General features: G+C 40.9%; 2 protein-coding genes across 4 annotated transcripts; one reads left to right on the top strand and one right to left on the bottom strand.

Moving 5' to 3' along the window:
• Window positions 1-2,382: 2,382 nt before the first annotated feature.
• pwwp2a (PWWP domain containing 2A) lies at window positions 2,383-10,420 on the bottom strand. Its single transcript, XM_027022681.2, has 2 exons — window positions 9,303-10,420; window positions 2,383-6,450 (listed from the first exon to the last, which is right to left on the bottom strand). Exons 1-2 carry the CDS (start codon window positions 10,418-10,420, stop codon window positions 4,548-4,550), a joined length of 3,021 nt encoding a protein of 1,006 aa, XP_026878482.2. The 3' UTR covers window positions 2,383-4,547.
• fabp6 (fatty acid binding protein 6, ileal (gastrotropin)) lies at window positions 9,079-14,761 on the top strand. 3 transcript variants are annotated; one of them, XM_035527195.1, is made up of 6 exons: window positions 9,079-9,207; window positions 13,240-13,320; window positions 13,557-13,625; window positions 13,961-14,136; window positions 14,442-14,531; window positions 14,641-14,761. In XM_035527195.1, the coding sequence occupies exons 2-6, from the start codon at window positions 13,287-13,289 to the stop codon at window positions 14,701-14,703; spliced, it is 432 nt and encodes a 143-aa protein (XP_035383088.1). In that variant the 5' UTR covers window positions 9,079-9,207; window positions 13,240-13,286; the 3' UTR covers window positions 14,704-14,761. The 3 variants fall into 3 exon arrangements, with proteins under 3 accessions (XP_035383088.1, XP_035383090.1, XP_035383089.1); XM_035527197.1 differs by lacking the exon at window positions 9,079-9,207 and adding an exon at window positions 9,997-10,076; XM_035527196.1 differs by lacking the exon at window positions 9,079-9,207 and adding an exon at window positions 10,262-10,347.
• The last annotated feature ends 13 nt before the right edge of the window (window positions 14,762-14,774 follow it).

Here is a 14,774-nt window from a genome sequence, read left to right as displayed (position 1 = left end):
GGGACACTCAGCACAGAATCTAATGTAGCAGACCTGGAGACAGACATGCTGGCTCCCGATGTATGAACATTGGTAGGCATAGACTTGTATTTAGCTGGGTCTTTAGGAACCTCCATACCAACGTAGCCCTATAGTAAAAGCGTGGGTGAGAGGAGAGGTTTGCCGAGGCCGGAGAAACGTAGTCCTCGGCAGAGTAAGGATCTGCTGATCGTTCAAACGTCTGTGTGTTTGACAGAGTGAAGAAGTTTCACATTGTCTTACAGTCCATTGCAATGGCATTAACGATTGTGTTGGTATGTTTAGACGTATACATTGGTTGTGGTTGTTATTATTTTTATTATTTATTATTATTTTTGCTCTTTACCCATTTTTTTTTTCACACAAACTCCAGTTATAGTAAAATTTTAGTCTTTACACACACCAAATTATGCATTGGTAGTTTTAGCATAGCTAGCCTGTGGTTCACCAATATGTGAAACTAATGTATGGTGTAAATTATCATTATTATTTTACTAGTCCTGCTGTAGCAAATGTAACAGGACAGCATGAGTAGAATAGTTCAGTACTCTTTTCAAAGAGGACCAGTTTAGGAAAATGAAGCTTTAGTCTTCGTCTGTTCCCTCTATTAAGGCTCAGAATTTCTCTCTCAGTACAAAAGGACCACAAATAATGGTATGCAGAAACACTGGTGGTATTAATCATGGCTTCAGCACAGTAATACCCAGTGTTTTGTTACTGTGAAGCGTAGCACATGCAATATTTATTGCATTTAACATAGAATATGTTTGATCACTTCTAAATTATTTCTTCATTCTGTTTTCATTGTTAAATTTAATTTCAGACAGACATAAACATACTTAAAAACCCTGCAATACCGCGTGCCTTGACACGATATATATTTAATAAGTCAAAACTCCTTTGTGCCATCCAGTATTGCAGGTGTCCTTACTCAAACATGCTGGGAATAAGAACTCTCAAAGAAAAAAACAGATTTTGAAAAATTATCAGCATGATTGATTGGGCAAGAGGTGGATGGAGTCTTCAATTCATTATTATAAATATATAATTATTCTTAAATAAAAATAATTTCTCCATTACACCTGCTTCTTCCTCTGTGGACAGCTCCTCCATGTTGCTGTCTCTTGACCATTGGCAGTGTCCTGGGCATCGGACCAATCAGCATCCCTTCAGTGTTGCAGCACTGAAAGAGAGCAAACAGAACACCAGGTCAGACCTTTCTCCTTAACGACAAGAAGAGTGCGCATGTCAATGCTGCTAGAAAAGGCAAACTGCAAACTGCAGCATGAAAATCTCATATCAGAACCAATTTAATGAAGTACATAAAACATATTCGTAGTGAACGACCAACTGCCTTGAAACATGGACGTGTAAACGTTCTAATACTATGAATTATGTTGATTTAAATAAAGAAGAGTCAGGCCTTCTCATTAAAAAGGCTGCATTTAATGATATGCCTTCTCTTTAGACACCCTGATCTGCTGTTTTTGGAGTAGTGCATATTAGGATAAGCAAGAAAACAGAGAAAGTTGAAAGGCAGACTGTAACATTTTGCCACCAATTTGCGTTGTTTTGTGAAAATCTTCCATGGAGATGTACTGCACCTAAAAATAACATCTGTTTCATTGCTTACCAAAGCTTGGCACCTGAAGCAAAGAGCAAGGCAGAAAGAAGTACAGCTAAAGACCTTTGAACCTGCATGCCCAACATCTATGAGAAAGTAATTTTAGATATTTTACATGAACTCTTTAGGAGGTTTTTAGAAATAATCCAAGAGCACCATAAATGAAGTAAATCCTGGTTATAGTGGGACATAATGAAGATATGCACATGGCTTTGGCCGGGACAGGGCCAGGCACACCTGCCATGCTCCTCCCTCTATTCTGTCTCATCTTGTATCTTCAGGATAATAAATCAGCGCAATGGCAGTCCAACACTGGAACTGATTAAGGAATTCAGTAACCAGCTACAACTCCAGATCAGCAATATCAGATCCCAGAAACTGCAAACCAAAGGCAAATGCCTCTGGACAAAATGTCAAGGTAGGCTTATTCCACTAAAACGTCAGAAAAAGCTTAAATCTTAATCTGTTAACCTCTTTTACTACAATTTACAATAACCCTTTTAGTAATGTTGATAAGACTATATTATTTTCAATAGTATAAATCAGGTTCTGTCTATGCTAACCTTTACTCATCTGTTTGCAGGTAAGAAAATAAGCCCCCTTTCTTTTGTGTTTAGTTTCACTTTGTGCTATCGCAAAACAGCACAAATGTAGTTTGGTTCTTGGTTCATTTGGTTCTACAAGCCATAGTTCAGAAAATACGAAAATAATGACAACTAGGTAAAATTCTTGAAGTTCACATTTTATTTATATACTCTTAAAACATCAGAAAACATGTACACAATATCGTCCACTGTAACTTTGTCAATGGTTTTACAGCATTCTCTGACCTGCAAACAGATAGAAATAACAAAAGTAAAATAAAAAAGAAGAGGTTGAAATAAAACAAAGCCAAACACCAAAATAAATACCATTTTTGCTCTGCTTTTGACAAAAGTCCATCAGTCAGTCAGTGTGGTCTACCAAGCAAAGTGTGGGGGTTTTCTCTCTCAAGCCACTGATCTCTGCCAACTTGAATTCCATACTTGGAAAGACCAGGCTATCTTACAGTATGTCCCTTCTCAGGTGGGTAAATACAGTTCAGAATGCTAATTGGTATGCAATTGAAAGACAACCATGAATACAAATCAAAAATTACACATTTTCTCATGACATAACGCTCACTTGAGCCACACAAACTTAAAACCTTTTGTTCTCGGTTATGAAATAAGATTTAAGCCATTCCTCATCCAATTGATCTGGCAAAATACATTTTCAATACTGTATATACAAATGTGTATTCCTGATGTTCAGCCCTATAATCCAACATGTGAAATGACAAAAAAAATTATAAAGTTCAGGCACAACAAATAAATTTAAAACACATTCCTCAGCTTACAGTTAAGCAGAGAGACAATGAACACTAAAATCAGAAGAAATAATTGAACTACTAAGCCAACAAGAAGTCCTAACCCATAATTATGGTCCATCATATGTACTCATCACAACTCCTGTCTTGTACTTCAGTGTTCTAGTCATCAGCAAGACATTATGGGTAAGTAACAGTCCTCTCTCTGAACGGTGTAATGCAACTTATAGTAGTGATGAATTTCAATGCTCCATTACAACAAAGTGCGCGTGTGTTAAAGCAAAAAGATAAAAATGGCTTGAACAAATAATTGCCCAGCAGTTAAAAACAAACAAGACCTTCCACACCCACACTAGAACAATAGGGTCTTAGCTGTGAACGGAAGTATTTAAGCTAAAACCTGGCATGCATGAAACAGTAAGAAGACAAGTAGATGACATAGGTAGGAGAGAAAGTGACTGCGAGACAGGCAGACAAGTGGCAAAGAGCAGGGATGAGCCGTGCAGCGAGGGACTGGAAAGCAGGAGTGAGGGGAGCAGATGTTGCAGTTGTGAGGGGTGGACATGGTGGCAGGGGATTTGGCAGGGGATTTGGCGGGGGGGTGCGCTGCTCAGTTCATCTGGCAGGTCTGCCTATGGTTCTCACTGCTAAGAGATAAGCAGGGCCTCTGCTCTCTCTTTTTACTGGCACTTGAGGTGACTTTGGCTTACAGACACCTCCAGCAGAAGCCCAGCTACAAACTGCCTGCAAAGCCACGCCCACATCACGACTCCTCTACTCAGACCACAGGACCAAGATCCAGCATCTGATTATGTCTCAAGGAGGAGCAGCACCAGTTGAGTTTCTTTACCTGCCTAAGGAAGAGAGTGGGTATCCACCAGTATGAGTCTTCACATTTCACTGACTTCCACATGTAGCAGATAGACTCAGTGGCTTTCTGGAGTTGAAAAAGATATTGCATACACTGAGCTGTGAGGTTCTAACTATAAAAACACTAAACTGGTGCTTTCAAGCTCCCACTGGCCTCTCTCTCCCATATTTTATAATATTATATTATATATAAATAAAACACACACACAAAAATCAAGCCTGATTATGTAAACAATATTTCTAAGAAATATTGACTGACTTTCCCTCACTGATAGATTCTTTCAGTATATTGTTTTCATTTTCATAAGCTAATGAGTGATTTATGAGAAAAGGCTTTAACTATACTTCCACTATGGAAAAATACAGTAATATACTGATGTAAAAATATCAAATGATGATTAGATAAGGCATATGGGCTCAAAGGAAAATCAAGTTAAACATAATAAAACTTAACATGACTAATGAGAACAATTTCCTTTCTTTACCATTATTCAGCATTATCAATTTCCAACAACAATCACCTTTCCCACCCCCCTAATTTCTGCCTTTTCCATGAAAATAAATAGAGTCCTGGGTGCCTGGCCTGACTCTTTCTGGGCTTCTTTCTGCCATGTGGCTGGGTACAGTAAGAGGGATGGAGTTTTTTGTGGTGCCTGCTTTGCCTACCTTCTAAAAAGGCACACGGCCTCACGTCTCAAACTGAGTTAGCAAGGCGCGAACCTCAGGAGTGAGCTGTTTGGCTGCTTTGGCGGCCTCTGTGATGGCTTTACGGTACAGGCCCTTTCTCTTCTTGTCGAAACGAGACTGGAAGTTTTCTAGAAAGGGGGCAAGCTGAGTAATGGCCAGGAAGGAAGTGGTAGGTGACCCAAACCAGGAGACGCGGGCCTCCTGCCTGACTAAGAGCCCATTATCTTTGCGGCTCACTGTGATGGCTAAGATCCGGGCGGGCCACCAAGGGAAGCCAAGAATTTTAGCCCATACAATGTCCCCTACACAAATGGTCCTGCCATCCAGGGCAACACACTTTGAGACATTTTTTGAAAAAACAGCGGCTTTGAGGGATTTACTGCGCTTTTTTTCATCCTTGGGAGCAGGGGGAGGCGTGGCGGTAAAAGCAGATGATGTGCCGGGGGCAGGGGCCGATCGGAACTCACCGGGAGGGGGAAAGTCAAGGGTTTCAGTTGAGCTACACTCAGAGTTTGATGACTTTAAGTCATCAGCGCTATCGACACTGCACACAGATGTGCTAGAGGAGTCGGGCTGGCTGGGTTTAAGGGTCATGTAGACCACCAGGTTGCCAGCCTTGCTCCCGCGCGTCTCCCGCCCCTCCTGTTCCTCGGGCTCAGGCTGGGGGTCCCTGTGCTCCAGAGCTGAGTGGGGGTGCGGTTGGGGTTGGGCCTGGCTCAATGGGGACTCGGGCGCTCTGTCTAGCCCCTGAGGCTCTGCAGCAGTGGCAGCCTGGCCTGCAGAGCAGGGGGAGGCAGGGGAGCGTGTGGAGTTGCAGCGGGGCGCAGCTAGCTTGGGCAGCGTTAAGCGCCCCCCACCTGGCACTTTCTCCAAGCAAGGCGGCTTACATGAGGAAGAATCGTTTTCTTCGTTACGGTACCTTTGGGGCTTGATGCGCATCCTGGGTGGCAGGGGGTTGGACATGCCAGGTCCTCCTCCACTGATCTGCTGCAGTCGTCGGGTGAAGTGGACCTTCTGGTGAGCCTCCTGAAGAGCTGCGGCCCTCGTCATGGCCTTGGTGTTGCTGCTGCTCCCGGCGGTGACCGTCTCCCTCTGCCTCCGCTGAGCCTTGGCCATCTTCAGCACCTCCCTCGCCTTTGAGTGGTCAACATTTTTGCTCTGCAGCACCTTCTTGGCGTTGAGCTGCACTCGGGAAGCGCTGGTGGCTGAGGACGGTGCCGCCGTGGACACTCCTCTCACCACTCTGCTCCCTGCCGCTGCCCCCTTCACCTGGCTCAGGGCAGAAGTGGAAGAGGAAGTGACCCGTATGGTTGTGGCCTGCCGTTTGGGCCCGTCTGCGGCGCGACCCCTGTCCTCAGAGCGTGCATCGCTGCGGTGCCGCTTGCCCGCTGCAGCGGTGGCACTGTCGCCACGACGACGTTTCGCATCATCATTACGGCAGTCTGAAATGGGGCCCCTGCGTGTCTCGCGCTTGTCCACTTGCACCACAGCCCCTTTGCATTTGTCACACAGCACTTGTCTCGGTCGGAGCTTGATGGCGTTCATGATGGATGTAGGCTCCTCTCTGTACAGCCGGCGCTTTGGCCGTTTGATCTTGCGGGGTGGAGGCTGAGGTAATGACTGGTTGTAGGTGTCCCTGATGAACAACGGAGGAGGGTAAGGGGCCCCTTCCTGAAATAAAGGGGGTGGTTTTGAGGTCCATGGGTTGGGTTGAGAGTTTGGGCTGGGTTGGAGCACTGATGGGTCCTGGACAGGTTCCTTTGGAAGGGCTTCAGGAGGTCCTTGAGCAACACCCTTCTCAGTCTCTGACTGGAATGCTTCCATCTTAAGCTGCATAGATTCTGGTTTATCCTTGTACTCTCTCTTGGGGAATACAGTTATTGGAATTCCATAGGGTCCAAACCTGAAGAGGGAGAATGAAAACATGTAAACATTAAAACAAAACAAAAAACAAAACACACACGCACACACGATTCCATTCATGTTTTGAACATCTCCAGAACTATTGTTAAAGAAACAAAAACTTCAAAAGTCTCCAAACTAACTGCATTTTGTAAGCATTTACAGTTTTGTTTAAGAATGCACAGTCATCAGAGTCTCCACTCCATTAACAGACCCAGTGGTCAGGGGCTGAAAGTAGCACTTAGAGAGATCAAAGAGACTCTGTAGATTGATATGAAATGTGTAATCACCTTTGGCAGTTTAGTTTTATATCGATTTTATGTATTCATCTGGAAAGGGCTGTTGGAGATGTTTTGACAATTTTTCTGCATGACAAGATAAGAGATACCAAACCAAAAATGATCTTACATAGAAAATGCAAAATGGAGACTGCCATAGACCTTCTTATGGCTAAAAATAAACTGGACAATATGCTGGCAAGCCACTTCAAAGCTTTGACACTAAACAGTTTGAGCTGAGCACTTGAGTTCAGCAACTGATCTGGAACAGAAGGTTCTCATCACCTAACTGGGGAAGTGTAGTTCAAATGTATGGTGATTAAACTATAGATATCATATTTCATATTTTACCAATTATGAAATAGATACACATTATCACGTCCATTTCTGCAAACACTCCTAAATGGTGCAAGACGCATCAAGTCAAGAGTCTGATGAGAGACATCATGTCCCACTTATGTCCCACTTAAGAATATGCTAGCCCAATAACACACTCACTTATAGAGCATGTTTATTAGTGCATTTGAGACTATCCAAAACTACACCCTTGAGCGACAATGATGGTATTAAAAACTTTGTCATCAAATAACATAACACACCAAAGACCTAGCCCTACAACATTTCTTAAAGTGCTTTACATTTATGGCATTTAGCTGACACTTTTATCCAAAGCAACTTACAATTATGAGTTTTAAGCAGCTCTTTCTGTTCACTGACCCTTCACTGAGTCAGTTACTTGTACATAAAGGAGTATGAACACACACACACACACACACACACACACACACACACACGTAACTAGCATTTTTCTTCCAGCTATCTTTTGCAGCTGTTGTTGATAATACAGGCTGTTTTTAATGTAAGTTAGTGAGTGAACTTCCTTTGCTTTCTGGTCAGTGCACCCACAAACTCAAACACTACTGTGGCATGTCTACTCATTTGATGATAAAGCAGGCGGACCAGTCCGATTATTTGAAACAAACAGGAAACACAGGGCCAAATGTCTTTTAATGACCCTCATTTATGGGTTGTAACAGACTTATGACAATCACCTAAAAACAAATTTGCAAATCTGATTTCAAAATGAAACTGGTAAAATATTCTATGAAAATATGGTATATACATCCCGAGGGAAAAAAAACCCAAAAAACAACCACCCATCTTTAAAATTATACAGCTTCATGCCAGAACACATATACTAACACAGATTTGCAAAGTTAACAAAGTTGGTTATCTAGAGCCTTTTTATCAGCCAAAAGAGGTGTGGTGTGCTAGAACAGGCAGCCAGAAAATTTTGTGGACTTAAGATAAAACCTCAATTTTCTGCGACTGTAGCTAAGAGTTACCGCCTTCATCCAGATATGGCCCAATGCCTGGACTGCCCTCATATACCAAGATCCAGTTCTGACACACACAGCCATCCATAGGCTCATGCTGCATATACATAATTGACAAAGCTGCCATCTTGAAACTGTCCAATATTCTGCAATGCTTTAAAAAACAGGCTGATACTGCACAAGTAAAGATGGCTGCACAGTATATAGATGCCATGTTTCATAAATAGCCTTTAAATATTTAAAGTTTGGGATCTGAATGTATTTCCAAATACAAACCAACCACAGAAACATAAAAGGATTCAAACAAGTCAACAATGGCATTATTTGCCAAGTTGTTGGTGCATATTGGAATGGCACTTGGAGAAGTGCCATGACAAGATACTGGACGGGACTAAGATGGGCATGGGAACCATAGATGCTGTGAGGTTAGAAGAAAGATGCAGGCAGAATGACCTCGCTCAAAATTTGAAAATCTTTCAAATCAGGAAGGTTTATACCAGAATAGTGCTGATTTTATGAAAGAAAAATTATTTTTACAACATGGTTTTTACAACAATGTATATGAACGTGCATATTGTAAGTCTGGAAAGCCCTGGCAAATATAAATATACAACCTAAAGCCATTTTAAATAGTCAGTCAGCAACTGGCTAGATAGCACTGCTATGCAATGAGGATGCAATGAAAGTCCACTTAACTCTGTTTCATGAAGCACTGCTACAAAGTTCTACATTACAATCAGTAGTCAGTTTCCTTTTAACCATGGATGCAATCTCTGTAATGTCATGTATTTCAGAGTTTGCAGATATGAACCACTTATCATTAATGATTTATAATTTATTATGCAAAGATATTCAAAGAACGTGCTCTTTGAATATTGGCTTAACTTTGATACTTAATGTAGACTCAAAGCGAGGAAATTTACGGGGAGAGGAGTGGAACAAAACGAGAAATTAATGGACAAATGTTAGAGGAGGCGTCTGGGTGTTAAGCCTTCAGAGGCAGCCGACACAACGACTTGCATCACTCACTCGCGCAGTGCTTGTTTAGTCGCAGAAAACTAAACTGCACAAATAATGTAAAACTTCTGTAATCGTGGTATCTGAATGGGAGGGGCTCTCTCTGCAAGCGGACAACTACGAAAGGTAAAGAAAGATTTTGATCTAGGGGACCAATAGAGCGAAAAACAGGGTTAATCACCAGATGTAAATCCATAGATGTGAGCGAAGCAGCCGTTTACCTTTTCGAAAGGTCCATTAGCACCCCGGAGAATATCTTTTCGCCTAAACGAAATGACACGACAAGTGCATCGTCGATGATGTGATCCAGCGACACTCGAACCTCCGTCCCAGGTACGAGACCCTCGATCGTCTCAGGGTGTCTTTCGATAGTTTCTGCACAGGGCACCTGAGGTTTCAGCTCCGGATCAGTCCCTGGGTCGCTGAGGTCTGTTTTGAAACTCAAAACAGGATGTGCATGCACATCCTCCGATTCTGACGAGATGAGCGACTGTTCCACGACTATTGGAAGTTCGGGAGATTCCTTACTGAACCCATTAGAAAAGTCACTGATGCAACTTTGTCCAATAGATTCTCCGAGCGAGGTTTCCTCTAAATTGGACAGAGACTCAAGACGATCTGAAGGCTGAGGGCGTTCATGGAAAGCATCCTCCGCAGGTCTAAATTCTGACAGCGGAGCATCGTTCGCAGCTGCAGGCTCCAAGTTTGTCTCATGAGACGGCTGTATCAAACGTATGAAGTCAGTATCTATATCAGCAGGACGCGTTGTCTCTGGATTATCGTAATATTCAACGGCCGGTTCGGCGGTTTCAGACAGGGACAGCCCAGACTCTGTTTTAACAGGATGAGCAGGCAGAGAATGCAAGAACACCACGGATGGTTGCGAGTCAGAGATGGAACTGGGCAAAAGGCAGGCGTTGGATTCGTGAGGACCGACCTCGTTAGCAGCCTCCACATTTGACGAAAACGGTTCTTTCAATCGCTCCTCCACAACGGTAATGTCTTTATGTGTATAGTCCGTAAAAACGTCCTCCTCGGTTGTATCCACGCGGCTCCGAGAACCATCCGTCTCGGTGTGCCCATCCTCTGCATGGACAGTAAGGGCTTTTCCCGCGGCTTGGAGGTCCGGCCTTCTTATTTCCATTCGGACCTGGCTGCATTCCTGAGCTGCATCCACATCCTTGGGTTGGTGACAAAGGTCCATTTCTGGGAGGAAGTCCTGCGTCGAGTGGGCCTCTGGGTTGGCCACATGCTCAGCTGGCTCTGGTTCGTACTCGACCCCGTCCCCCGCTGTTGTTGATGCCGCAGCAGCTCCTGGCTCCGCAGCCACGGCCGCCATTTTCTTTCCGCTTTGCAACTACTACTTGGCCCTCTCCTACTGATAAGATGTGATCCCACCCACAAAAGCAGAAACACTCGCGATTGGCTAGATTAGCGTGCGTATATAAATGAATGGCCCAGTTTTTTGCCATTCAAATGGACACCATGGAAACACCATTGCGATTGGTTGTTATATTGTCAATACCGTTGTTCCCTGGAAAAAAATATGTTTGGCGCCACAAGGGGCAATATTGAGTTGAATGTGTAGCCTGTAATGAGGCCTGTCTGTGTACGCCGTTATATATACTTGTGTGAAAAGTAAATGAACAACTTTACATTACAATGCTAAATGCATTTAAATATAACACTATAACACACACACACACACACACACACACACACACACACACACAGATATATATATATATATATATATATATATATATATATATATATATATATATATATATATATATATATATATATATATATATATATATATATATATATATATATAAAATTTATTGTATCTTGTAGACCTGTATTGTTTCATGTTTCATCTTCTCTTTTTCCATACCTCTCCCTCACACATTAATAGCATCATTCATCTCAAGCATCCTGTCTTTTATCCAGTCACTTTGAAATTCCTAACATGTTGACTTAGGTCTGATGATTAGTTAAACAAAATCATGGTCCTGTCACATTTGTATTGAGTATAAGTCAGGACTTTCATGTAGGCCTATCCTCAATAATGTACAGGGTGTCAAGTTATAAGGACAGATTAGCCAAAAATGAATAAGATAACAAGTGGCAAAAGAGTTTTTTGTATCTATGTCATATTCTAGATACAATAGATAAAGTATACAATTACAAACTAAATTCTTTCTTTAGAGAAGCAGTGGGCCAGTACTTTTATAGCATCATAGAACTATTTTATCATTTTTATTCTATACAATTTTGATCTGATTTGATAAAACGTCAAACGTTCACCATCACAACTTAGAAAAATCAACCAATGACATTTGTTTTAATGAATTATACTCACATCAGTGATTCATTACGCATTTATTGTCAACCCCCAAGAGACACTTTGAATTACAGTATTGTAAAAGTTTATGTTTCACTCTGATTTACATTGACCAACTGCTCTGCACTTGGAAACTGTCTTGTGAAGGACACTGGTTAAACATTCTGTAGTCATGCCTCATAATGTTATGTGATTTGTGGTATTTTGTGGGCTCTGGCACTTAAGTGTGTACTCAATAAGCAGTGAGGTCAATGCACTGCATGCAATTTCCTTGGTAAAAAAAAGACAAAAAAAAAACCAAACAAACACTAAACCAAAGAGATCCAATTAAAAATTGAAAATGGGGTCAGAAGTAAGAAAAATATACAGAAGTAGAACACTTCATAGACCGTCATTATGTAATAAATAAACAATGCAAATTAGCATATAGCTAAACATGTAATGATATATAACATTATAGACTTGTTTTATAAGTTTTGTATTCTTATTTAGTTTAGTTAGAGCAGTTGTTAGAAATGTACTATATTTATTATTGCTTATTTAATAAGGACAAATACACATTAAATAAGCATTACATAAATATAATACATTTCTAATAACTGCTCTTTTTTTTTGCTGTGTAACACTATATCAGTTTTTTATATATATAATGTAACATTTAAACTTCATTTTGTCTTTTTTCAGCTTTCCTCTGTATTATACAGCAAGGAGTTGCTTGGACTTGCTGTCCCCCTCACAGATGATAAAATTGTCTTTAAAAAAAAATGTCTAAATCCAAACGAATATGCTACTTAATCTCCACTATAAGAGTCATAGTGGGCATTGAGAGGCCAGCTTTTGCAGCTAACTTCAAAGAAGTGTAGAACCCTGTGAGGCATTGTGACATACAAAGACAGATGTTCCTCATACTTCTCAGATTAAGACTTTAGAAGAAAGAAAAAAAAACATATTACTCGTCATCTACAGACAGAAACACACACTTATGTGCAAGTGTGACTATCTATCTATCTATCTATCTATCTATCTATCTATCTATCTATCTATCTATCTATCTATCTAACATTGAAAGTTGTAACTTACAAAATGTGATCTTTGAATTTTCACCTGTGAACATTAACTTTGGGAGTTGACCTGTGGCACAATTTGTCATCTCACCAAACCCTGTCTTTATTGTACTCTGACTGTACTCACACACTCTTCATGGCATGTGAAGATAGTCTGGCTCCCATTTCTTGCCTGTCACTGCCCCACAAATGGAGCAGCAACATGTCAAGCAGTAATAGGTTTTGGGTTTTTTTTGTACTTTTCTGCCTATGTCTTTCAAATTTTTGAAGCAAGGTGTATTAACTAAAACATTCTAATCGTCACCAAGATTATCCAGAGTATTCTGTGCCCATCTTAAAAAGTTTAGTGTCTGCTCACAAGCAAGGTCAAGGCACTTATTATGCGCTGCCAAGTTCTATGACTTTTATCACAACTATTGGCTGTGGTCTGTCTGCTCAGCAACAAGTGTTTTCAAGCCTAAAACTGTTATAGCTGTTAAATATAAAGGGAAGACTGTGGGGCCATAAGCAGAAGTTTGGGACTGTTATAAAGACGACACACTTTCACCCACATGAATATGTTAGTTTACATACCACATTCAATTTAAAGTAAAATTTAACTTGTGTATGTTATCGTACTATGCTTTAGAAATACATGAAGGAGTTGCTCCTCTAATTTTGTGCTCATCCTTCACTGAACTCAGTAAAAATAGTTTTTAAAAAAAGTGATTAAAAAGGCTTTTAACGATGATCCTTCCTCATTTAAAGGTTTCAGAAGATCCCACAAAAGGCAGTGGAGGGAGAATTACGTTTATATGGTCCATTGTATTGTGGCTACCTGCTCTGCAGGTGAGTAACCTCATGGTCACATCCTTAATGACTTCTCATTTTACATCTTTTGTCGTACCATCATAAAAGTTTATGGCCTGGTTATAACGGGGACGTTCTTGTCATGTTTTAACAGACAGGTAGACATAAGAGACAGTGTATTTAAGGAGAGCAAATTCATCCATCAGTACCTTTCTCTGAAGTCAGGCCTTACCTTACCTCTCACTCTCCTACTGATCACAATCATCTCTGTCCAGACATGGCTTTCTCTGGCAAATGGGAGACTCAATCACAGCAGGGATATGAAGATTTCTGCAAACTCCTTGGTAAGCAAGTTGCTCTCAAAACTCTTGAAAATGCTGAATTTTCTGGTATATAATACACTATATAATTTTGTTGGATGTTTTCTATGGATCAGAGGTTCAGAATTTTTCTTTGATCCAGTGACTGTGATGATTTCCACATTTTAAATAAATTTCCATTAGTAGTTTTCCTACACCTGGATAGAGTCAGTGCACCCACTTTTCAATCAGAGGCTGCACTGACAGTTTTATATTTTTGCCTTTTAATTTATTTTTAAAGTATTTTTTAAATAGAGTGCTCAAAATTAGTGTTTTAAATCAGAGATGAGAATGGGTTTATAGTCTGTTTTGCACTTCAGGTATCCCCGATGATGTAATTGAGAAAGGTCGTGACTACAAGCTCATAACAGAGGTTGTTCAGAATGGGGATGAGTTCTCATGGACCCAGCACTACCCAGCCAACCACAGTGTAACCAACAAATTTGTCATTGGCAAAGAGTGCGACATGGAGACCATTGGAGGGAAGAAATTTAAGGCAAGACTGAGATAGGTGCTGCTTAAATCAACACCAACGATAAAAAGAAGGCCAGTATCACTACTGAAATTCATGCCACTTCAAAATGAATAGCTTTATATATATATATATATATATATATATATATATATACATACACACACACACACACACAGCAGAAAAACAACAGTACTGCAAGATGCATCATCAGTGAACTGGCACATCAGCCAAATCTATTTTCTTGTGCTTAATTTGTTGTTAAAACGAATGGGTCTATCAATCAGTGATAAGATCTATGAATTCTATTTATTCCTATTTGTTACTAGGCAACTGTCAACACAGAGGGGGGCAAGCTGAGTGTGCAGTTCCCCAAGTACCACCACACATCGGAGATCAGTGGAGGGAAGCTGATCGAGGTCGATCATTGAAAATGAAGAAAATGCATCATCATGTGTAAAAACCTGTTGTGAATAGATGTGAATACTGATGTACCTTTATCTACAAATATTTTCTTCTGCATTACAGACCTCCACGGTCAACACAGCCAATGGTCCAGTTGTCCTGATCCGTACCAGCAAGAAAATCTAACTGCATCTCCCATGTACATTCAACCGTCCCAAACCTTTTAAAATAAATTCCAGGGGGAAAAAAACTATAGT

The sequence above is a fragment of the Electrophorus electricus genome, chromosome 6 (genome assembly GCF_013358815.1).
Source record: "Electrophorus electricus isolate fEleEle1 chromosome 6, fEleEle1.pri, whole genome shotgun sequence".
Classification (NCBI taxonomy): Eukaryota; Metazoa; Chordata; class Actinopteri; order Gymnotiformes; family Gymnotidae; genus Electrophorus; species Electrophorus electricus.
The sequence above is the reverse complement of the archived record's forward strand: the minus strand, read 5'-3'. Positions and strand labels throughout refer to the sequence as shown.